General features: G+C 39.1%; 1 protein-coding gene across 1 annotated transcript in view; it reads right to left on the bottom strand.

Annotated features, from left to right (window-relative positions):
- Nucleotides 1-745: 745 nt before the first annotated feature.
- LOC123930507 (epithelial splicing regulatory protein 1-like) overlaps nt 746-26,484 on the bottom strand; it is a 108,841-nt gene continuing 83,102 nt past the window's right edge. The window contains exon 4 of the mRNA XM_045986736.1: nt 746-3,121. Coding sequence (XP_045842692.1) covers nt 2,194-3,121 — 928 coding nt within the window. The 3' untranslated portion in view covers nt 746-2,193. The remainder of the gene's footprint in view (nt 3,122-26,484) is intronic.

Here is a 26,484-nt window from a genome sequence, read left to right as displayed (position 1 = left end):
AACTACATTTTTTAGGCAGATGAAAATTCCTCACCTTGAGTGGTGTGTCTCTGATCCTGAAGTCTGAGGTTTAATTTGACTCTGTATATTGTCATCAGGCCCCATATTACAGCTCCTGTTTTCTCACTTCCAAGCTCAAACCTTATCTCTTCTTTCTGATATGGAGAGATTTATCCACTAAAGACTGATCTATCGTGCCCCCCATCAGAAATCTTATCTTATTTTTTTTCAATTCTGATTCTATTTTTCCCAGTATGGATCATGTTTCTCATTATTTTGCCTGCCAAATTAAGGCTTAAGAAAGCTCAGGTTGGTTTTTCTTTTTTAGAGGTTAGTGCTGTCCAATAGAACTTTCTGCAGTGGTGCAAATGTTCTAATATTCATGCTGTCCAGTATGGGTAGCCACCAGCTACATGTGGCTCTTGAACACTTGAAATGTGGCTTAAACAATGAGGAACTGGATTTTTAATTTTATTTAATTTTAATTTAGTTAAATGAAAGTAACCTAATATGGCTAGTGGCTACCATATTAGGTGGTACAGATTTAGTATATCTTTGTAGGTTAATAAAATCCTAATTTATTATTATGTTTAGAGAGAAAATGGAGCACACTGGAACATTAATTTATTTTCATACTCCATTGATTGTGTCCTCCTTCTTCTACAGCATTTCCATCATTTCTCCTTTCTTCTGTTCTATTGCTCTTCCCTCCTTCCTTCTTTTTTTTTTTTTTTTTTTTTTGAGATTAAACAGGCGGGTTTTATTATCAAATGTAACAATTCTACGAAAACGCTAGTACCTTGGTTAAGTATTACTTTCTATCTTAAAGATTCTCAGAGCTTTGGGCCGACAGCATCTTAAGGCATCAAGTATAAACAACTCTTTTTCTGATCTTAAGTGCCAGCTATCACCAATTTTCAGACCAAATGTTGTGTTGTGTTTTGTTTTTTTCCTACTGCAGTTAGAGGGCCATTGCTGGTCAGACGAAGAGGGAATGTTTGGCTCTCCATTCAAGGTGTTAATCAAAATAATGCAAAGGAAATAAAAATAGCAGCCACAGAAGCCGGCAGGGCATTGCATCCGAACCTAGGACAATAGGAGTAACTTAAAGACACATGAGCACTTAATCAAATCCTGTTTTCCTCTTTGGAGTTGCACAAGGCAGCAGTACTAGCTAGCTAGTGTCTAATATTGCACTTTTTAGCATAAACACAGCTAAACACACAGTGCGAAACACTGACAGCATCGGTACCTGCTCTAGTGGCTTCAGTGTTTACCTCTCAGTCCAGCATGCTGACTATAATCCTAGGCTTTTAAAAGTTTTAATTATTTGACAGTTAAGGCATTGAGAGAAAGTTTTAAGGCTCTATCTTAATATATACAAGCATTCACTTCAGTTAGTATATTGCTTTCTAGAATACACTGTTCAAATATTCTCATTTTACGATATTAAAAACTATGGAATTTCTCTTATTAAAGTCCAAACCATCAGTAATGGGCAAAGTACAATATAAAATAATACATATGAAGCCACAATGTTCAGTTACAGTTTAAACTAGAAATTACTAACTACAGATAGCTGCTTCATTTTTGGTTTCGCATTTTGGCCCCTAGTTCATTCTTATTTACAACTGGTACCTGCTGAGAAAAAAAGGTGAAACTTTGAAGCTAGGAGTGTTTGGTGGTGGGTGCGAGAGGTCTTCTGATTTATCCCAAGGTGTTTAAAAAGGCAGTTTCGTTGGTTTAACTGTAAGACTTAAGGATTCCAAGACCTTATTCTGGAATTACTTAGTAAGAGGGCACACTTGTGCAGAGGACATGGACAGAGAATGAAAAATGGAAACAGCTTCCACGATACAGTTCCTGACGGAGATGGTAGACACTAGTATTTTTTGTCCAAGACTTAAAACTTAGGAAACACCTACGATGCCACATTAGCTAGAAGTAATGGAGTCACCTGATTTCAAATTCACATTTTAAATGCCTATTTGCAATCAGCAAGGAGCCAGGCATGCTGCTTGCTATAAGGATTTGGCTTCACTGGCTCAAGTTTTTTACTCTACCAAAAGATTGGGCAAAAGCCCACTGTCCAATCATGTTTGCTGAAAATACTGCAGCCTGAGCGTAGACAAACTTCCCCTGAAGTTGCTAGAAGTTGTCATATATGACGGCTTCAGGATCACCATACATCTTTTAAACACTGGGATAGTATGCAGTGTAGTTCATGAAGAGCTGAGTGCCCGCTGGGTAGTAGGCTGTGGTGGGTTGCAGTGCTCGTGGATTCAAAAGCACAGAGGGCTGATAAATGGCAGCTTCGGTAGGAATGACTGCTGCAGGAGCTGGAAATGTGTAGGAGGGAGGAGACAGGCATGGTAACTTACATGGCGGTGGGGATAAGCCATTTCGATTTAAAGTGCCCCCCATTAACACAAAGTTCATCTCCTCAGCTGAACACTGAAAGACTTCAACATATCTGTCCTTCATGGTTTTTTTATGACACTTCTGTGCAGCCATAAATGCTCTGTCCGCAGACTTCATCTGGATAAAGGCATCTCCTGATGGGCGGCCCTGGTGATTCAATACCATGTGAACCCCATGAGTTCGAATATCTGTGGAAAACTCCCCCAGAAAGTCCAGGATGTCCTCAATTGTGGCCGCATAGGGAAGACCTCGAAGGCGTATACAGTCTCTAACATTTGTAGGGGGCACAAATTGCTGAGGTAGTACTGGAATAATGGGAGGGGTTGGAAGTGGAATAAGAGGGGCCGAGGAGAACCGATTCAGCACCTGCTGTACTTCAGCTGCCGTGCTCCTGAAGAGTTCAATGTATCTTTTACCCAACAAGTCCTTATGCTTCCTCAACGCATTCTGTGCATATTCTTCACAGGCAAAGAGGACAAAAGCATCCCCTGTTGGCCTACCATCTGGGTAGGTAACAAAGAGGATGCCTTCCTTCCCCCCAGTGATGGGGCAATGCTGTCCAAAGAAGGCCACCACTTCATCTGCTGTGGCTGTGAAAGGGAGCCCCCGCATTCGGACAATGACTTGATTTTCCTTGGAGAGAAATTGGGCTACCTCATTGGATGTACCACCTCCTTCCTTCTTGACAAGATCTTTGACACTTGTTTAGCAGTGTGGAAAGAGGAGATCTTGAGGGCATATGGAAGAAAGGGTGACGGCTGGCTCACAGAAACAAATGGAGGGAACTGAGTACGAGAGAAAGCTCAAAACTTTCCTTCTCTTTTAATCAACTCTACTTTCTAATAGGAGGAATTCTGTCCAAGGACAAAATAATATAAGTTTGACAGGAGTATCCTCTAAGGTATGTGATATTCATGAAGCCAGACCAGCTAATAAATTCTCTTCATTGTGTAAGCTAGTTTGAAATTGGTTTCTATCAACTAAAAAGCTCTCCCTAATTCAAAAGGTTAGCATGAAGATCATTTGAATGATACACGTGAAATAGTGTGGCACTATGATTACTTAAAAGGTACTATTTATTTTTTCTTGAATTTCATCTGCTACCATGCATAGTGATATGTTCTTTTACCGCATCCATTCACCCAGCACATTCATGGAAATCCTGTGATTTTCATATTTTCAGAAAAGAAATTTACTGTAGAGCCCATGGTGCTTCCAGATGCTCTTCCCTCTAGTTCTCTTAAATACTCTGATAGGGGCAAGTTGTTTTTAGATTTCATCAATTGCACTGTTGATGTTTTCCTTTGGCTTGATGCCACATGACAGGCCACAAGACCTGCTTCAGTTTGGTGGTTTTTACACTGGGCACAGCTGTTGGCATCTCTTTGCCTTCATTTCAGAGAGTCTGATGCTACTGGCAAGACATCAGAAGGCGAGCAAGAGAGTAACTGGGGTTTCTCTTTAGCAGAGGAGATGCGGAAAGATCATCTCCCAGACCATTTCTCTACCCCAGCTGTATTTTAGGCAGTTCTGCCATTTCACTGATGAAAAGTCAGATTTTTTTTTCCTTTATTTTTCTTATTCACACACCCCAGTGCATAGAGGGAAGGAGGCTGAATTGTCCCATTTTTATTACATTACTTGCTGTTTTAGCACAATACTGCACTTGAAGTTACAGCACAAAGAGACAGCTGTTACACAGAAGGCATATGCCCTGCCTGCTGGGAACAGACTCTCCAGATTCATCCCTGCGCTGTGGACTGTGAATCAACTTATTAGTCTTTTCTAGAAGGCAAACGCAAGTGGAAGGACTGTCCTCTTCAGTTGTTCAGTTGACTGATGTTTGTCTCAGTAGTGATTTGGAATTGTAGGGTGGCAACCAAGAGAAACTGAAATGAGACTACTCATAGGCAAGGATGGGATATTGGAAAATCCCCAAAAGGTGAGGGGAATGATACAATACAAGAGGAACAGGGAATAAATGTAAAAGTCCTTCAAATAAGTAAAAGATAAATAATCAGGATTGATGAGGGAGCAGAAGGCAAGCTGAGGACAAAGCAGATGCTGACAGCACCCCCCCCCCCCTCCCCCCCCCCCCCCCCCCCCCCCCCCCCCCGCCACCATGAGATAAATGTGACATTCCTCAGGAGGCACTCCTGGCTGCCCGAAAGGAAAACAGTTAACTTGTAGAGATCACAATCCTGCAAGACAGGAGTCTCCTTCAGTTTATTTGGAAAAGCCTTAACAATAGCTTCCAGAAGGGAATATAAATACAATTAAATGTCCTTATAATCTGTAGCTCATTGACAGATACTTGAACCAGGGAGAGTATAATGTTCCTCCAGGAAGTTCCCAACTATCTTCATGTTAATACCTTGCCAGAGGCAAAAACAACCTTAACCTGACAATGGCAAGGCCTCTGGTATCCTGTGTGTCTTCTTTAACATATGAAAATTCTTCGAAACCTCCCTTTTTCCATACCTCCCCCAACCCTATAGTATACAATCAGCCACCCCTCACAACCTCAGTGTAGCAGCTCTTTCTGCCCACAGGTCCCATCCCTGTGCTTTAATAAGCCACCTATTTGCACCAAAGAATTCTCAAGAATTCCTTCTTCCTCTTTTTTTCCCCCCATTTAAAAAATTTATTTATTTATTTATTATTAACATATAATGTATTATTTGTTTCAGGGGTACAGGTCCGTAAATCATCAGTCTTACACAATTCACAGCATTCACTATAGCACATATCCTCCTCAGTGTCCATCATTCAGCCACCCCATCCCTCCCACCCTGCTCCTCTCCAGCAACCCTCAGTTTGTTTCGTGAGATTAAGAGTCTCTTATGGTTTGTCTTCCTCTCTGGTTTCATCTTGTTTCATTTTTCCCTCTCTTCCCCTATGATCCTCTGTCTTGTTTCTTAAATTCCTCATATCAGTGAGATCATATGATACCTGTCTTTCTCTGATTGACTTATTTCACTTAGTGTAATACCCTCTAGTTTTATCTACGTCATTGCAAATGGCAACATTTCATCTTTTTGATGGCTGCATAGTATTTGTGTGTGTGTATGTGTGTGTGTGTGTGTGTGTGTGTGTCTACACATACCACATCTTCTTTGTCCATTCATCTGTTGATGGACGTCTAGGCTCTTTCCATAGTTTGGCTATTGTAGACATTGCTGCTATAAACATTATGGGTGCATGTGCCCCTTTGGATCACTACATTTGTATCTTCAGGTTAAATATCCAGTAGTGCAATTGCTGGGTCATAGAGTAGCTCTATTTTCAAATTTTTGAGATTGGTTGTTGGCTCCGGACCTCACCTCACAAATATCCCCAAACCAAATCAGGATGCAGAGATAAAATTCATAAATGTTTATATATTTGAGAAAAAGAGTGCATAAGAAAGCACATGAGCAGTGGGGAGCGTTAAAAGGTAAGCAGACTCCCTGCTGAGCAATGAGCTAGAAATGGGGCTGTATCCTAGGGCCCCTGGGATTAGGACCTGAGCTGAAGGCAGGCGCTTAACTGACTGAGCCACCTAAGTGCCCCTGTAATGCTCAAAGTTTACTATGAACTATACAGTGCTAGGTGATTTGCTAATATCATCTTATTGACTCATCATGATAATTTCATGAAATAGGTATTATTAATCCCATTTTACATGCAAATTAACTGAGGCTAAGAGTAGATAAAAACTTAACCATGCAAATAAAGAAATGGATTCAAACCCAGGGGTATCTGACTGCAAGCCTGTCACTTTCACCTACATTGTGATGCACTATGGAAGGTAGCCTGTGTATCAATGGTAACTAGCAAGGCTCCCAACTGGTCCTTTTTGGGCATCAAGCTCTGATCTCAGCTTCATGATCTCCATGCTGCCTATCCTTGTCTCATTTCTCTTTTCTCTGTGAGCTTCACTTTTTCTTCTTTTGTTTGCTTCTAACTTCATTGTCTAATGTGCATTTGGATACTTGGAGTTGGAAGAGGACATTGCAAAATACTCTAAAGAGTTGGGACATGATGGATGGAAGGATATTGGTGGTATTTGGGAAAATTGGCAAGAGCTTGATTAATTTAGCAGTGGGGATATTGGACTATTTAAAGTGAGTAAAGAATGATAACGAAAACCAAAATATTTTAAGTTACAAATGTCTTTCCTTGGTTTATTCACTATAAATAAATATTGGTTATTTGGGGAGGGGCTAACAATTACTCAAATAATATTATTATGCCATCTGAAATTAGTTTTCCTAAAGTATTTTTTAAGATTTTATTATGGACATGAAAAAAATTATTTCATTTATTTTTAGGTTTTATTTATTTGGCGTAATGTGGAAAATAATCAGACTGGTGAGAAACCAAGTGACATTCGGAGGAGTGGGAGAACTCAGATGTATGCCAGCAGATCCAGATCTCATGCTCAAAGTTCTGGGTCCATGGCAACCGGGTTATAGGGCTTTTATAGGGGTCTACAGGCAGTCAGGTTCCAAGGGCTCTGCTGACTGCTGGTGGGTGGGTTTAACCTGGGGGAGCGGGGTCTGCTTTAGGTGGGAACAGTAGTGCAGGAAGCCTGTGGCGGGAAGCCTGTTTATGGAAGCCAAAGTGGCTGGTTATCTCTTGCTCCCAGTAGGGCTTCTGGTTATCTCTGGCTTACTGTTAGTAACTTCCATTTTCTGGTGCCTTCTGATCTAGGCCTGCTCTGGGTAATTTTCCTCTTCAGGCACAGGGGGAGAGAGAGAGAAAGAGACAGAACACAAGCAGGGAGAAGTTGTAGGCTGGAGAGGGAGAAGCAGGCTCCTCCCTGAACAGGAAGCCGGAGATAGGGCTCAATCCCTGCACCCCGGGACCATGATCTGAGCCCAAGAAAGACATGTAACAGACTGAGGCACCCAGGCGCCCATGAAAAAAGTGATTTACTGCAGCGGTGAAGACATACCCATGTGTGAGGGCAGCTCTGCTGGGAGTGATTCAGGGAAAAGTGGCTCAGGATTTGTTCCTTTATTGTGATTATTTTTTGGGAAGAGGTAATTTCTTATTTTAGAAGCAAACCATTCAGTCTTTCAATTTCTCGATCTCTGTAAGAGTAAATGTTGTCAACTTTCAGAGTGTGTTTGATTTCAGATGAATATCCTGAAGCTTTGGAATTGAAGTTAAAAAGTACTTTTGTGGACAAAAGATCTTGTTTTCCTGTTTTTTAAAAAAGTTGAGGTGGAATTCACATAACATAAAATTCACCTTTTTAACCATTTTAAAGTGTACAATTCATTGGCTTTTGGTATATTTACAATGTTGTACAACCACCATTACCACCTAATTTCAGAAAATTTTCCTGTCCCCAACAAGAAACCCCATACTTACTAAACAGTCATTCTCCATTCTCCCACCCCCAGCCCCTGGGAACCATTTATTTGCTTTCTGTCTCTATGAGTTTGCTTACTTAAGATCATTCATATAAATGGAATTATATAATATGTGGCCTTTTGTATTTTGTTTCTTTTACTTACCATGTTTTTAAAGTTCATCTATGTTGTAGTATGTAGTTTTGTGCTTTAACGGGGTTGAGGAAGTCAAACTTTTCAACATAGATGCAGAACTAACAGCGCTGATTTTCATGTGATCTTGGATATAATTAGGAGTTTTCTTATTTCTTTCATAGCACCCATGGCCATCCAAAAACACTATTTATTATATTTTTAATAAATAGAGGGAGATGCTTATCATGCAAACATAAATATTCTCCCCACCAGAGTAATAAGGAGTAAAGAAATAAATGATGAATGGACACTGAAGAATAAAAGATAAGAGAAATTCAATATAACAGAAATTCAAGATAAACATATACATTGCAGCCGAGGCTAAGACTTATCATTATAGTTTGAGCTTCCTGGAAGACAGTAGACAAGGGAGCACATACCCCTGCCATCTGATGAGATCAGTGTTTATGTTGCCCGACCTAATCTGTTTCAGGAGTACAATAGGTAGATGCTCATATGAGCAATGCTGAATCACTTCATGGGAAATGCCCTCAAAAGGACAAACATGTTCATACCTCAGCTGCCACAGGTATAGTTTGCCTTGACCCATCTATCTGGTTGTCCGCTGCCCACTTAAGCTTTTTCATCGGTTGAGGGATTTTTGTGATTGCTTCCCTTTGCCAGGACACTATCTCAACCCCAAACCATATCCCACACCTTCTTGGTTTTTGGGTCCCATTCTCCAGAGTTCACGGACTTGTAATAAGCAAGTTTTGTTTCATTCAGTTTTGTTTTGTACGTTTACTATGTAAACTGTGCTAATGAAAGAAACTGAGAAGGTGATACTAGAATCAGTAATGACAGGGGTTCTTGTCCAGGAACAGTATTTAGTGAGAGATAGCAACTTTTAAATAAACTAGAACCGTGCATCATAGTAAGGGGCCACTGTATACACAGGGTAAGGAGTCATGGAGAGACGGTGTGCTCAGTAGAGAGGGCCATCTAACCTCATTCCTTTCATCTATGCCAAATCAGAGAGAAAAGGAAAAAGCCAAAGACAAACTACCAGGTTCACTGAGGACCACCTTTTTGTTTGCTCACCAGACCTGTGACTGACTCTATCCCCTTCTTTCCAGTCACTGGCTTTGTAGTCCGGCTTTTGTAGAATGATCTCAATATTCCTCATGTAGTTTAGCACAGACATCCCTTTACATTAGTCGCTAACTCAGATGCTCATCTTCTCTTTACTTTTCTTGGTGCACCTCTGCCATTTTTTTTCCCATTGGAACTCTTCCTCCAGTCTGTTTTCATGTGCAGAATAATCAACATAGAGCCAGACATATTTTAGATTCCCAAAAACACATTCTTTATTAAATGAGTATGTTAGCAGTTAGTGTAGTGTTTAAATGGTTGTTCTCTGGAATCGTTGGGTTCCATACCTGGTTCTACTATTTGTCAGCTACTAGTTGGTGACCTTGGCAAGTTATTTAGCTTTTCTAAGCTTCAAGGGCTTCATCTGTAAAATCAAGATAAAAATTACCTTTTTATAAGCACAGGGCTATGCTAGCATTCAATATGATTTGCACGTCTAATGCCTGGTATATAGTAAATGCTTAATAAATATTTGCTAGAACTCAATATCTATGACTACAAGTTCTCTTGAAATTCTCTGGACTATATGTTCACTCTCTTGGGACATCAGAGGCTCTTCTTTGGTAAAATTCATTATATCTAAGTTTTTGGTCAGCAGCAGGATTTAATATTTTCTCTTTAGTTAAACTTTTATTTATATTTATCTGGGATAATGGAATTCTAGCAGTGTTTCCCTTGTTATTATGAAAATAAAATAAGCAAATGAAATTATATACTTATTCAACAATTACATATTGAACATCTGCTATGTGGTAGGCACAGCGTGGTTACCCAAGATACAATGGTGCATAATATAGACAAAAAAAACTTCTGCCCTCTTGGATCTTACATCCCAGTACTTAGTATAGCTAACATGTGTAAAGGGCTTATTATGTGCCAGGAATTTCCCAAAGCTCTTTATAAATATCACTCCATTTATGATATCACTTATATGTGGAATCTAAAAAAAAAAAAAGAAAGAAAGAAAGAAAAAGAAACATTAAAAAAGCCCAGAGTAGATGGTGGTTATCTGGGGGTGGGGTTGGGGGGATAAGATTAATAGTGTTTAAGGGTACAGACTTATAACAAATACTAAAATAGCCATAAAGACTTAATGTACAGTATATTGAACATAGACACAAATATTATACTTTAAATATGTAATAAGGTTAATATCATTACAATGGCAACCATATTATGATGTTTAAGTGTATTGAGATAACAGGATGTACACCTTCCATGTACACAATATGACAGATTTATCCAATAAAATATATTACCTCATTATGAAGGAGATTATATTATTCTCCCCATTTTCACAAATAGGGAAACTGAAACACAGACCAAGCATTGTGTCCAAGATCCATTGTGATGCTGTGAGTGACAGTTGAGAATTTAACTCAGGCAGTTTAGTTCCAGGGCCATGCTTTTATGCTATTATTCTATGTACATGACTTACAGCAGTCAGATTTGCTGAAAAGGCAAATAGGGAGAAAATAAGACAGCTTTTTGCTTAACTAATGTTGACCATCATCTATTTGATATCAAAGGGTAAACTAGACTAGAGAATTGAAAGAAGAAAGAAAGCCCTTATAATCAACACAGAGAGTACTTGGCTTAAAAAAAAAAAAAAAAGTTAAAAGCCATAAACATCTTGGCTCTTTCTTCAGTGCCTCTGAAAGACAGTTAAAATAAAGTTCTAATAATGTTATTTTTAAAAGGGTAGAAAAGCTCTCCAGAAAGCACTAAGTACTGTGTGAGAATGGAGGGGACCATTAGGGTAACTGCCCCAGATGTCAATTTGCATCTGAGAAAAGGTTTTCAATACACAATTGTCTTCTGGAGACTTCTTCTCTACTAGGTTACATCATCTGCTTTGTGATGGGAAAAAGCCTCCAAGCTACAAAGATAGGATTTAGCCCACAATGGAGTCTCCATCTTTTATTTCCATACAAACCTTATTAATTATCCATGTGAATCACATACAAATACACAGCAGAATGACTAGGCCAATTTCGTGCTTAATATGTTTATCTCATATTGTTGTTTTAAGTAAATTTTAGATAAAAACATTTTACTGAAAGACAAAGCAATCACATTTTATGACAGTTGTATTTCAACCCATTCCCCAAATTATTTTCTTCCCACCTTTTCTGCCAATGTAAGTCATTCCATCATTTAGAAAAAACCATTAGAAATAAGTTTTATTGTAATATGTCATGTGATGTAATTCTTTCCCCACCATCCCACACCTTTACCTTGCACCAGCCTCTCCGTGTTTATTGCATATTTATTACTCCACCATTTTAAATGTCATGCTCAAGCCTTGCTTAATCAAGGAAAACATTCCTGACAAGTTCAGGTCCAGGTACAGTTTTTTTCTTTGAACTCTTTTTGTATGATTGTCTAAGTTTCTTAACAACCAGATGAGCAAGTCTAATGGGAGGTGTTAAAAAACATAATTCACCCAAGTAAATTTGAAGATCAAATCAGTTTTATTAAACAATTCATGAATCAGGCAGCATCCCAACTAGCAAATAGAAAAGAGCTCCTCCAAACTGCAAAAAGGGAAAGCTTTTTAAAGGTGCAAAGGGGATGGAAAAAGGAAATTATTAGCAAGGAATGCATTGTTTCAGGCAAGGTTGGTCCCCTTCCTAAGGGCAATGGAAGGGGTCCATTGAGCAGGTTATGTTCACCAGTGCCGACCAGGTAATTCCACGTTGACTGGTTAAGAAGGTTACACTCCAGGTGGTGGGTAATAGGGAGGGCACGTGCTGCATGGAGCACTGGGTGTGATGCCAAAACAATGAACACTGTTATACTGTAAATAAACAAATAAAAAAAAAAAAAAAGAAGGTTATACTCCGGGGTGCCTGGGTGGCTCAGTCAGTTGGGCCGCTGCCTTTGGCTCAGGTCATGATCCCAGGGTCCTGGGATTGAGCCCTGCATCAGGCTTCTTGCTCCACAGGGAGCCTGCTTCTTAAGGAAGAAAAAAAAAAAAAAAGAAAGAAAAAAAAAGAAGAAGGTTACATTCCTAGGGGGTTGAAACTGCAGTTAGGGTAGGTATTAAGTCCTGGTTTGCTGACTTCGGGTTTAGCACAACTGACCCCATTTTGGGCTCCTTGTCTCCTTTTAACAGGGGGAAAGCTGTTGTAAAGCATAGATAAATGCAAATGTAAGGTAGGCAGCTTAGCTTATCATCAAGGGATTAAGACAAATGCATTCAAAATGTTTTAAAAAATGGACTTGATTTGGTTACACACTTGTGTCTTGGAGGCAAGTTAGAGACCAGAAAGGTAGCATGTATAAAGATGCTTCCAGGAATTGGGATGGCAAGTGGTAGGGATTCTGCTTTCAATCCAATTCAAAGGTAGGAAAAAAACTAAACAATGCAGAAAATCAAGTGATGCAGGGACCATGGGGATGGATTAACATGGATATACATGACTTTTTGTGTGTATATTATTCTTTTTAATTGTGCATTTTGAGAGCTGTCCTGAGCCGAGAGTTCTGTGTCTACCCCTCACCTTCATTGCAAAATGAGTAGAAAGTGTGCCTCTAAATTAACAGGCTCCAAAAATAAACTTGGCTCTGCTGGGTGACTTTGAGCAAATCACCCAACTCCTCTAATCCTGTCCTTTTATATCCAAATGAGAAAAATGTGAATACTCTTACAGTTTCGCTTCAGACCCTCAAATGTTAGATGACTTCTCTCATATCAGTATTCTTTCCTTCTTGTTTTCACTTTGCCCTTGGGTCCTTTGTGAATGTACATGCGTTTAAGCAAGAAGTAAGTAAATTGTGCTATCAGTTCACATACGCTTGTCTTATCCCTAGAGAGCTTGCTGAAGCTCTCTGGGGATAGAAATTATGTTCTGTTCCTTTTTTTTTTTTTCTGTCTCAGGATTCTTTGTACTACACAGATACTCAATATACCTTGTTTGATGATGATTGACAAGAACAAATTCAATTGCTCTGTTTCACCTTTATGAAAGATGCTTGCCTCCCCTGGAATGCTGCATCCATTAACTGTCCCCTCCCTTCTGTGAGTTGTGTTAAAGCTAAATTCTTAATAGTTGTCTATTTTTCTATTCCTTGTATTTGATTTCTGAGAGATAGAACAGAGGATATTTTTGAGGAGTGGGGATAAGGTAGAGGCCTTTATTCTGGTACATTTTTGTCTCCTAACTAATCACTAAAGCACAAGAACAGAGCTAGATTTCAGTGCCTTAAAGACTACTTTAATGCTTTTGGTTTAGCATAACGGCTTAATGAATGTCAGCATTCTACCCCATGTTTTCTTTTACCTTTCTTGTAACTCAGTCTTTATTGGATCTTATCTGGCCACTCAGTTCGTTGAAGGTGACTTGAAAGCTCTATGTTCTCTTCACTGAAACACCACATCCTTACTATGAAACATAATGGGAAAATATAATTGGGAAAAATAATATTCCTGGATCAGATGCATTTAGCTCCAAAGCCTAGCTTGGTGATGCATCTTTCAGTCATTATTGCCCCAAACTTTAGTGGCTTAAAACAGCTATTTTACTTTGCTTATGATTTTGTGAGTCCGAAATTTTTTTTTTTAAGATTTTATTTATTTACTTGACAGAAAGAGATCACAAGTAGGCAGAGAAGTAGGCAGAGAGGCAGGCAGAGAGAGAGAGGGAAGCAGGCCCCCTGTTGAGCAGAGAGCCCGATGCGGGACTCGATCCCAGGACCCTGAGATCATGACCTGAGCCGAAGGCAGAGGCTTAACCCACTGAGCCACCCAGGTGCCCCTGTGAGTCCGAAATTTAAGTAGAGTCTGGCTGAGAAGTTCTCACCTCGGATCTTTCCTGCAGTTGCAGTTGGATGTTGGTGGCCACAGTCATCTTAAGGGTCAGCTGGGTTGGATGTCCTTGATGGTGCACTCACATGACTGGCAGTTGATGTTGGCTGTTGGCTGGAAGCTCAGCTAGGGCTATCTAAGAGCACCTACTTGTGACCTCTCCAGTGTGGCAGTCTCAGGGAAGTTGGAGCTTTTACACGGTCCCCGCAGGGTTAGCGTCCGAAGAGAGCAAGGCAGAAGCTGCATGTAACCTAGACTTGGAAGTCCAATAGCATCACTTCTGTTATACTCTGTTGGTTAGAGCTGTTAAAAGAGTTCCCAGAAAAAAGAGGAGACATAGACTCCACCTCAAGGTTGCATTGTAGAAAAACACGCGGAGGCATTGTTGTGACTGTCTTTGGAAAATGCAATATGCCATAGCCTGAGACGTTTATTAAGTTACTGATGCATTTTGAGCCTCAGTTTCCTCAGCCCTAAAGTGGTGATAACTTGGAGGGAATTTTATGACAATCTGGTCGATAGGCGAATGTTCGCTAAACACTTTTCTCTGAAAAGTTTGACCACTTATACAATTATTTGGGATCACAAAATCCAGTTTATTTGCAGAAACTTTGGACCTTTAGGCATGTCCATGGATGCATGTCTCTGAAAGATAATTCTGGGACTCTATCTGCATTTTCATATAGAAAGGGCTTTCAATTCCATTGTGACTGTAATATATCCAAACACTTCAGTTCTCTAATGGAAAATTCCCTAACAGACTGTCATATCTAGTGTAGTTAACCATCCAAATTTAATTATTATTCAAGCAGTGAGACCTAATATTCATTTTCTTGCAAAGAACTTGGCTTTGGTACTATTGGTATGTGCCAGGCAATAGGTTATTACTGAAATAGGAAAGGAGACCTGACTGCCGTCCTGGTTCCAGGATGGAGCATTTTAGGATCATGATTGTTGGATTCATTTCCAGTGTTGAAGTTCAAGCTGACCAAGCCCAGGAACTGTGCTTCCAGAAAATGAGCTCCCTACTCCCATTTCCATCCCAATTAGCAACCCATAGAGCCAACTCTCTCCTTCAGTTATAATTAAGAGGAAAGCAAACAGTACAAATTTGTAATGATCTTTTATGTCATATTTATTTTCTTATGAATTATTCAATGGCTTACCATCCAAATTTAGTTAACATACCTGCTAATTTGAAGGTGGGAAGGACTCAGACCTTCACGTCCATTTATTTAATGGGCATGCCTAGCTGAAAATAAAACATTCTCCATGTGAAGATTCTCTACTGTTACTGCAGTGTGTAGTAGGACAGGATCACTAAATGTAATACTCATAAATGTCCAGTTATGCTAAGAATGTAAAGGGAGAGGCCTGAATAAGAGAAAAGTATGTTTGGAAAGACATAGTGTATGGGTCAATTTTTAAACAAATCATGAAAATACAGAGATATTTAGGAAAATCTTATGCAAACTCTGCTTTTTCCACTTAGCTCTCCTGCTCAACATAGTGAAAAGTTTTCATAGCTTATCAAGCAACTAAACTCTAGGACCTCCATTTACAAAACAGTGGCAGGATTTATCTGACTGAATTGGTTCACTTTGTAAGCAATCTATGCTTCCGGAAATTAAAGGGACTTTGGTGATGCCATCACACTGTGCCCAGTTTTCTGTTGTTTTACACAAGCAGTTCAAGAGTGTGCGTGAAAAGATCAAAAGAAAGATGCATAGATTTTACCGTAAAAAAGAAAAAGAAAAGGTTCTTTGCACACAGCACTAACTTTTCTCATGAGTTGTTTGGTAGAAACCTTGAAAATTAAAATTAAATGAAAGGCATATTAATAAAAGGGCTAGCTCCAATCTTGTGCATATGTGTGCGCACATTGCATTCTTGTGGCATTTGGATATTTAACAGGATAGAACCGATCTCTTAACCCTAGTTGGATTACATGCCTCCTGGGAATACAGATTCCCAAATGGAAAGTTTAGAAATGCTCTCTAGACCTAGACTGTTTTTTGTAAACCTGAATCATTTTTTACAAATTGGGCTCTGTGCCAGAGGATGCATCAGTCCTGACAATCTGAGTTCAGAGGAAGAAACAAGCCCAAGAACTGGCATACTTGATTTTTCCTAAAACCCCAAATCTTAAATTTAAATCACTGCGAATGAGTGTTTGGGAATATTTCCCAGCTGTTTAGTTTCAAGACAGAAAGGAAATGCAGTTTATGGGCAAAAAAAGTGAAGAAGTCATTTAAAATTCTGCTTCATCATAAATCATGTCTCTGGGTCTTAAATGTGTAAGGATATGTTACATATTTAATATCTCTGATGTGTAACATTAAGATAGAGTAGTATGTTGCAATCCAAATCATCTTGGACCACAATATCGCAAGAATAGTAATACAATTTCATGTTTTTCTCATTTGTTAAGATGTTGTCATACTTATTTGAATGGCTTTTGTGCCAACTACTGTGCTAGGTGGTTTAATTATGTTATCTCATTTAATCTTTGCAATACTGTAATAGCTATTTGTTAGAGCTGGCAATTCGGTATGCTAAATTCTAAAGCGTAAACTCCAAAATAGTAATTTCAAATTTACTTTTCTTCCTAGCTTAGTGACACATTACACTTAATTACATTGTTAGGCTTATCTTAAAATTGTATTTCCTTTCCATGGAAACTATCTAAACAGGGCCTTCCAGTTCTACCTCATGAGCTGCCCGTGCAAAGTTCTATTTGTTGACTTGATGAAATTGTAAGCATATGAAAGCCTTGGCTAAAACCTGTCCTATGTGAATTGAGGGAAGCATGAAGTGCAAAGCTTTCCAAAGAAGCATAATCAATTTCAGAGGCAATTAATACAATTGGGCTAGAAATTAGCCTGGAAAGATTGAGCAATACCAAAACAAAAATAGCTCTGAGCACCTTCTTTGTACTAGCAACATCAAGTCTATTATTATTAATTTTCATGGAGTCCTTGAAAATTAGGCATTGTTATTCTTATTATATAGATAAAAAAATGGCCTAGAGGGATCAAGAACTTTGTTCAAGGTCACACAATTGGTAATAAATTTAATTAGCAGTATATAGCTTCAAGGATTCTTTACTATCTCTTGTGCTTGGTTATCAATGGGAACTCTCACTTTGAGCATAGAGGTAATCTAGTCTTAATATTTGACATAATATATTTCAAAACATTGAGATAGACTGAGAATGAAAAAATCAATCCAATTGATCAAGACTGTTGAATGTGAAAATGGTAAAATGAAAATCCAGTGGTATTACAACTGGTTCCATTAAGGGAGGTAAAGATTCAGGAGAGATTAAAATAGTAATTTGGCAGTTGTGTCATCAACACAGATGAAATCTAGTCTCTGTGTAACTTTATGCCCTGCATTATTTGATTTGCCATCTATTTTGATTAAATTATACCAAATAATTGCCAAATCTTCTCTTCATTGTATGTTGCACAGATAGCTGAAAGGGTAACATTGGGCTAGAAAAGCACTGAAGAGAAATGATTGGATTTGGTTTTTTTTTTTCCCTTGTCCATGAAGCAATCTAGTTAACTGTGTAGAACATTTTTGCTTCTGTGATCACTGCGTTAGTGGCAGAGCAGGCCCTAAAAGTAGAATACAGACACCTGTAGGAGCTGTGCACTTAACATGTGTATGAAGCATTCAGTGTAATGAAAAGGTGTTAAGTTGCAGGTACTAGAACTGAGCAGGACAGCTACCTATTTGCATTGTTTTTTAAAACACATCATGGCATAGGATGCCATGTGTTATCTTTTTTTTTTTTTTTTTAGCATCCTGAGGGATGTTGTCCAACAATGTGTCTTAATTTGAATTTCCCTAGAAGCAGACCCAAGACAAGATGTTGCACCTAGGACCTGATTCCAGGAGGTGCTAGAAGGAGAGGGCAAAGATAAGACAGGGAAGGAAAGGCAGAAAATATAGGGAGCATGAATCAGATGATTACTTCTGTGAGCCCTGGTGTCAGCCTCACTGAGGAATGCTGGGTGACATTGCTGAGTATTCCTGAGTTGTTCTGCGCAAGAGATGAAGATACTGTGTCATTAATCCACCAGCTCCTCCTGTCCATCATTCACAGAGGGCTGTTTCTCATGCTGTTAAATACCTAGCACTGATGGCTTGCCCTTTGTGGGATGAGAATGCTTGGAAAATGGGAGAAATCTTTAGGCAGAGCGCTGCCTGTGTTTGCCATCAAATGCCGTTGGTGAGTACAGAGCTTAGAAGTGAGAGCCAAGCGTTGAGGAATGGACCACCAACTGTACCTGCTCCACAAAGATAATAATGTCAGGCAGGCGTTTATTTGTCATGCTTCAAAATTTTCTAAGCACCTACTTACCTTCTCTGCCCTGTGAACTGAATTAGGTGCTGAGAGATGTAAAAACAAAGAACAAACCTCCTCTACCATCTTTAATAGTCCAAAGCTCACCTAACATGGTTTCTCGTGTTTTCTTCAGTCCTCTGTCATGTCACCAGAATTAGGCCGAACCAGAGAAATGGGAGCATGGAGTATTAGGCACTCTCACTGTGACAGGTCACCACATGCCTTCTTGAATCAAGGGTAGAGACCTGTGTTCACTGCTACTTTCCCTTTCCTTAAACTTTCCTTAAACAAACACTACATTACACTCTTATCTTTCTCTTCTTCTCTAAAAAAGAAAGAAAACTACATTCAGGGAAACATTTTTTCCCTGACTCTAAACTCCTATGAAATTATTGCCCCCTTGTTGACATTTCACTGTTACATCCACATACCCAAAAGAATAATTAAGAAAATATAATGTGGAAAAAAAAGAGAAACATCATCATTTTAATTGGTGAGGATTAATCAAATCATAAACCCACTACATATTAACCTCAATGAACTGTTTCAGATTCTCACCTCCAAAGTTGATATAAAGGTAACCTGAGCTCTCCTATGAGGGCTATTCATATCCATTAATTGTTACAATACAAGATACGCTGGGTCTCAGCTGGTTGCCATTTCTTCTGTATTTGAAATGTGCTTCTCAGCAGAGATCAGAGGACACCATTGGGACTCATTTGAGTCTGACTTTCACATTAATTTTGCTGTGCTGTGAAGAGCAAAGACAAAATCAATGTCCATCAGTGATGATTCAAGGTAAAATATCTAGTGATATTGAATACCAATGGCAGCACGAGGCATAAAATTTACTTAAGGTTTGTTGAGTTGACAGCCATTTATTCTAGTCCTGCTTCATTTTTCACGTTGCACATATTTTTTTAGGGAAATAAAACAATTATAAGGAAAAAAATAAATTCTACTTACTAACTCAATTTGCCAGAAACCAGATCTATTTCAGAATGGTAGAGAAGAATTAAAATGGTAGAATTTTAGAAACCTAACTAAGAATAATATCTTTCCCACTGGCAGAAGCAAAATATTTCATGGTGCACATTGATGCAAAGCCACGTGGCCCAATTAAATTTTCATAATGAAGGCTCTTTGTAACTCATGACTGACCTTGAAAAAAAGAAAAGCCTAGAGCTATTTTTGGGGCCTGAATAAATATTCTTAAACTGAACACATGCTCATGGCAAAAGAGCAATGATACATTTGGGTTTAAAAGTTTCTTTCCCCTGTTCTGTTGAAATCCATATAGACTCTCAATGCTATATAATGCTTTTGAAATTACAAACAAAAAATAAGTAATAACAATGCACCCAAAACTATAAGATACCTAGGAATAAACCTAACCAAAGAGGCTAAGAATCTATATGCAGAAAACTATAAAGTACTCATGAAAGAAATTGAGGAAGACACAAAGAAATGGAAAAATGTTCCATGCTCCTGGATTGGAAGAATAAATATTGTGAAAATGTCTATGCTACCTAAAGCAATCTACACATTTAATGCAATCCCTATCAAAATACCATCCATTTTTTTCAACGAAATGGAACAAATAATCCTAAAATGTATATGGAACCAGAAAAGACCTCGAATAGCCAAAGGAATATTGAAAAAGAAAGCCAAAGTGGGTGGCATCACAATTCCAGACTTCAAGCTCTATTACAAAGCTGTCATCATCAAGACAGTATGGGGGGGTAGGGGGATAGGAGAAGAGTAAATGAAACAAGATGGGATTGGGAGGGAGACAAACCATCAATGACTCTTAATCTCACAAAACAAACTGGGGGTTGCTGGGGGGAGGTGGGATTGGGAGAGGGGGAGCGGGCTATGGACATTGGGGAGGGGAGGCGAACCATAAGAGACTATGTACTCTGAAAAACAACCTGAGGGTTTTGAAGGGTCAGGGGTGGGAGGCTGGGGCAACCTGAGGGTTTTGAAGGGTCAGGGGTGGGAGGTTGGGGGAACAGGTGGTGGGTAATGGGGAGGGCACGTTTTGCATGGAGCACTGGGTGTTGTGCAAAAAGAATGAATACTGTTACACTGAAAAAATAAATAAAATGAAGAATTCAATCTTAAAAAAAAAAAAAAGACAGTATGGTACTGGCACAAAAACAGACACATAGATCAGTGGAACAGTATAGAGAGCCCAGAAATCGACCCTCAACTCTATGGTCAACTAATCTTCGACAAAGCAGGAAAGAATGTCCAATGGAAAAAAGACAGCCTCTTCAATAAATGGTGCTGGGAAAATTGGACAGCCACATGCAGAAAAATGAAATTGGACCACTTCCTTACACCACACACGAAAATAGACTCAAAATGGATGAAGGACCTCAACGTGAGAAAGGAATCCATCAAAATCCTTGAGGAGAACACAGGCAGCAACCTCTTTGACCTCAGCCACAGCAACATCTTCCTAGGAACATTGCCAAAGGCAAGGGAAGCAAGGGCAAAAATGAACTATTGGGATTTCATCAAGATCAAAAGCTTTTGCACAGCAAAGGAAACAGTTAATAAAACCAAAAGACAACTGACAGAATGGGAGAAGATATTTGCAAACGACATATCAGATAAAGGGCTAGTGTCCAAAATCCATAAGGAACTTACCAAACTCAACACCGAAAGAACAAATAATCCAATCAAGAAATGGGCAGAAGAAATGAACAGACATTTCTGCAAAGAAGACATCCAGATGGCCAACAGACCCATGAAAAAGTGCTCCACATCACTCGTCATCAGGGAAATACAAATCAAAACCACAATGAGATATCATCTCACACCAGTCAGAATGGCTAAAATTAACAAGTCAGGAAATGACAGATGCTGGCGAGGATGCGGAGAAAGGGGAACCCTCCTACACTGTTGGTGGGAATGCAAGCTGGTGCAACCACTCTGGAAAACAGCATGGAGGTTCCTCAAAATGTTGAAAATAGAACTAGCCTATGACCCAGCAACTGCACTACTGGGTATTTACATTAAAGATACAAATGTAGTGATCCGAAGGGGCACGTGCACCCGAATATTTATAGCAGCAATGTCTACAATAGCCAAACTATGGAAAGGACCTAGATGTCCATCAACAGATGAATGGATAAAGCAGATGTGGTATATATACACAATGGAATACTATGCAGCCATCAAAAGAAATGAAATCTTGCCATTTGCGACGACGTGGATGGAACTAGAGGGTATCATGCTTAGTGAAATAAGTCAATCGGAGAAAGACAACTATCATATGATCCCCCTGATATGAGGATGTAGAGATGCAACATGGGGGGTTAGGGGGATAGGAGAAGAAGAAATGAAACAAGATGGGATGGGGAGGGAGACAAACCATAAGTGACTCTTAATCTCACAAAATAAACTGAGGGTTGCTGGGGGTAAGGGGGTTTGGGAGAGGGGGAGTGGGGTTATAGACAGTGGGGAGGGTATGTGCTATGATGAGTGCTGTGAAGTGTGTAAACCTGGAGATTCACAGACCTCTACCCCTGGGGATAAAAATACATTATATGTTTATAAAAAAGAAATAAAAAATAAATAAAAAATTAAAAAAGTAATAACAAGAAAATAATAAAACCTCATTTGTTTTTATCATGATTGAGGCTCTAATGCAGGTTGTCTATGCAGTATCTAACTTTTTGGTTAAAGAGTGATAGAAGCAGGGATGCAGAGGGGAGGAGGTCCCTAGCTTGGGCCACAGGCGCTGTGCCCGATATCCTTTCCCATCAAATGAAGTTGATGGTGCTAGGTAGGTACATGCACCATTTCTGTTATTTCTCTCAGAACTGTTGTTTACACATTGAACACTGTAGAACAGAAAAGAAAAAAAAAATCAGGTATGAGGCTTTTTGGCGGGGGGGTTCTTTCTGACAGCAGCCATTTTGAGTAGTCTGTTTTCCGCTGTGTATTTTGTCATAGTATACTCAGTACTTGACACTTATATGAGACTTTTCTTCCAAGTATTTTCTAAGAATTATCTTCCATTTTTCTTCTTCTCTTTCACACGAGAACTTTAGGATATAGCCCTGAGGGATACTCACTTCTTCGTTTGTTCAGGTTTCCAGTGCTGGGAGGCCAAGGACCGTGAGCTGAATCAGATAGGAGTTTTATCCTTCCCATTTTGCTCCCTCTTTAAAAGCCTGAGGTTTGACTGGACCTTTAGGTTGGATGGGGTGGGGCTGATGATGAACTAGAATGAATGACTCTGAGGCCATGGGAGAACATCTGAAGTTTAGGGATTCTGTTCTAACGCACGATCAATACATACATGTCCCACGGTATATCTAAGCCTTTGGTGGAACTGTTTTCCCTCCAGAGCGAAGGATACATGGGGCTGTAGAACCTATATATTAGGTAGATCCACAGTCCCTGGACTAAGACTATAGCAGCGGGTGATGGGAAGGGTCTAGTCTTCTAGGCAGAGTGTAGAATTCAGGCAGTCAACACATGAGGGTGTATGCTCAGTGGATATAGCGATGAATGAAATAATATGCTGCCTACAAGGAGTTCACAATATTGTGAAGAAAACAATCAGATCTAAAACAACTACAGCTTTACCATAGTAGTAAAGTAGGGGCAGCCTCACTTTGCAGAATGGAGGAGGTACTGGGGATAGGGCAGGAAATGGCAGGATACTCTCACATGGCTGCCTTTAAGAACAGACCTGTAGCCTCTGTATCCACCTTCGAGAAAATTAGGATCCAAGGATTGAAGTCATTGCTTAGCAGATTCCTCTCTTCCTAGGTAGGGGAAGGGTGAGGGTTTAAAGGTGTGAGATGAACAACCTATATTCTATTAAGAAGTTTTATTCTGTGTACTATGAATCCAGTGTATTTGGTTTGCAATAAATGCATTCTTATCTTCTGTGCTTTATTGCCAGTTAGGGCACTGGCCAAGTTTATTTTTATCATTTGATTTTCATGCCTAGCATAGCACCTGGAACAAAGGGTAGGGTGTACAAGCATGTGTTGACTGAATAAATTTGAGCCAAGAGGACACAGCCTATGTCTGGAATTTATATCCCAGTTTTGTTGCTAATTGTTCTCATAACCTTGCTAGTCTGCTTCGGCGGCCTCAGTTTTCATTATGTGTATAATGAGGGGGCCCTACTGGGTACCCCAAATAGAATCACTACTCAAAATGTTTTTGCCTTAGTTTTGCCTGTTCTTGGAGCTCAGTGTAAATACAGTATGTACTCCTTTGGTTCTGACTTTCTTTCTCAAAATAAAATTTTTGAGATTCATCTGTGTTGCTGTTATATTGAAGGTTTGATACTTTTAAAATCGCAGAACAGTGTCTTATTCTGTATTAATAAACCATAATATATCACCTTATATGAATCTACCGTCCACACAATGTGTGGATCACTGTGCAAATCAATAAGTAATTCATACATTGTATACTCATGTATGAATGAATATGCCATATTCCTCTTGATGAACATTTGGGTTGCTTCCACTTCTCAGCTATTAGAAACAAAACTATTCTGAGTATTTCTGTGCAAGTCATTAAATGCCTCCTCAACTTAATTTTATCTGACCTCTAAAAGTTCGGTCAGTTGGATATTGGGCATATTTACTCCCATCCCCATTACTATACAAACACTCAGACAGTGTCTTTTCCTTTTTCTAGGTTTGTCCAGATAAAATTAGAATACATGGACACTCCATCAATTAAACAAGTGGACATGATTACTTTTCACTCAAAAGACATATTTTACAACAGAAGCACTGCATGTGTTCAACAAAGATAAGCTCTTTCCTGTGACTGGTTCCATCGAGTCCCTGGTCTGATAGCTCTATCTTCTTGTCACTGTTGCCAGTTATTGATGGCTTGTGTTTGACCTTCTTGCAAAAGCCACAAGTAAGCTCAGTGGCTGGTGTCCGATGGGTACATGCAAACTGATGTCAGAGTTTCTGACACCAGTTTCTTTGTTAGAATCTTTTTTTTTTTCAAAGATTGATTAATTTATTTATTTGACAGAGAGAAATTACAAGTAGGCAGAGAGGCAGGCAGAGAGAGAGGAGGAAGCAGGCTCCCTGCCAAGCAGAGAGCTCGACGCGGGACTCGATCCCAAGACCCTGAGATCATGACCTGGGCTGAAGGCAGACCCACTGAGCCACCCAGGCGCCCCTCTTTGTTAGAATCTTACTACAGAGTAGAAAAACCATGTCACCAGAAAGGACCGCTGGCCATGTACTCATAAATCAGTCTAGGCATAAAATGCTGTTGTTCCTCCAATAAATATCAAGAAAAGAAGAAGCGGAAAAGTTGACTATTGGCTAGAACTCAAATGACTGGTAAGCTTTGAGGAAGGCGTATGTCTGAGCTATTGACTGGTACAACAAGAGGACAGATAATTGGAATTTATCTATTCTAGACTGTAGACTAGAATAACCATTGTAGATTAACAATATTCACTTTTTTTTTTCTTGAGGTAATTCTCAAATTCATCTTCCACATTAGGAACTCATTCCTGTCGTTGGTTATAAAGAAATTTGTTGGGAAAAGGTAAAGAGCAGAGTGGATGTGTCATCCTAAATTCTTTACACATATAAGTGTTTAGCATATACATCCATAAATTCCCTGCGCCACACATAAATACACATACATACATTTAAAATTTGCCAAGCGTCTGAACACATCTGTGAACTACCATAGTGGAGTGAGCAACAGGATTGCTGAAGTCTGTCCAAGTCTAAAATTTCTAGTGTATTTTTGATCCTTTATCTCCTTCTTTGTTTCTTGGATGTCCATTCATAATGCTATGCAAAGTCAAACCCATGTAACTTCTGTTAGTGTGTCTAGACAGGTGTCTCTCTTCTTACTGAAAAGTAGGTTTCTGTAAAGTAGAAACCTGGCCACAGGAGGGCATGAAGGGATAGTATAGCTGTGGTGTTTATATATTATTATATTATTATTCTCATTTGCTCCATCACCTTCCATCACCTGTGCCCACATCTTTCCAAGTCTGTGGAATTGGAGCAGTCATCATCTGTGAAAAGCATAAGCTCCAAGCAGAGACCAGTATTGCCAAGACAAATTTCCGAGACTCCATTTAGAAAAACAGAAAATGACATTGTTAATTGGGGAACGGATATCTGGAGAGTTGTGCCAATATTCCCTTATCTAACTGGCTTTTCAAAATTGAATGCACTTCCGAAACCGCTGGATCAAATACTGTCACTTTTCACGTTCTGAGGGAGATAATTTCAGGACTTTCCAGTTAGTCTCTGTTCAACTCAAATTATATCGAATTTAAAAGAAGGTGAAACCAACCACGATAGTTTCATTCCACTTCGTGGGGAGAGATATCCAAACCCCATTATGATGATCTACTTTATTTTTCATCTAGAAATTTTCATCAGACTCAGTGAGGAGTTAATCAGCTCATCGACAAAGCAGTTAGTTCCTGCAAGTCTCTAAGATGAAAGGTGCTATAAAAACGTATAATGATAATAATTAGAATCATGGTATTAATGATAGTGGAATTAACACTTTGACCTTCATCTTCTTCCACAGGTAAAAACATCAAAATCTGGGCATCATCCCTGAAAGGATAGCTGAAAAAAGGCTTTTTTACAACTTGTCCTTCTCAAAAGCAATTAATTTCCACATAAGAACGTGTTACTAGAATTCACAATAGTTTTAAAATATAATACTAATTTGCAAGAATATTCTGGCCAATGATTCAAAATAACTTTTGAAACTTAGCAATGACATCATCCTCCTTACTATTCCACAGAGATAGGTGGCAAATAGTAAGCACTTCATTTGAGTTTTCTTGATGAATAAATGGACAAACAATGATATAAGTATTGAATACTTACTACATTGTGGTTTTTAAATGCCTAAAATGTTTGCTCTTAGCATACTGATTATGGAAAATTTTAAAGATAAATATTAAAGTATATTATGAAACAAAAATAATTATAACTTAATCCCACTATCAGAAGACAACAGTGACATGGCATGATGAACATTTCCTTCTAGTCTTGTTTTGGTGGGCATATTAAAAATAGTAGTAATAATAATAATAAAAGTGATTTAAACTCAGCACATAATTTGTATACTACTTATTCTAGTTAACTTATTCTAGTTTCAGTTGTTAGCATAGATCTTTGGATTGCAAAGACAAAGCTACTTTAGTTCCTTTAAGGGAAATCAACCAACCAACAAAAACACAGGAGGCTGCTCATTCCTGAACGGCTGTTCTGACC

This window comes from Meles meles, chromosome 19 (assembly GCF_922984935.1).
Source record: "Meles meles chromosome 19, mMelMel3.1 paternal haplotype, whole genome shotgun sequence".
In the NCBI taxonomy this organism is placed as follows: domain Eukaryota; kingdom Metazoa; phylum Chordata; class Mammalia; order Carnivora; family Mustelidae; genus Meles; species Meles meles.
The sequence above is the reverse complement of the archived record's forward strand: the minus strand, read 5'-3'. Positions and strand labels throughout refer to the sequence as shown.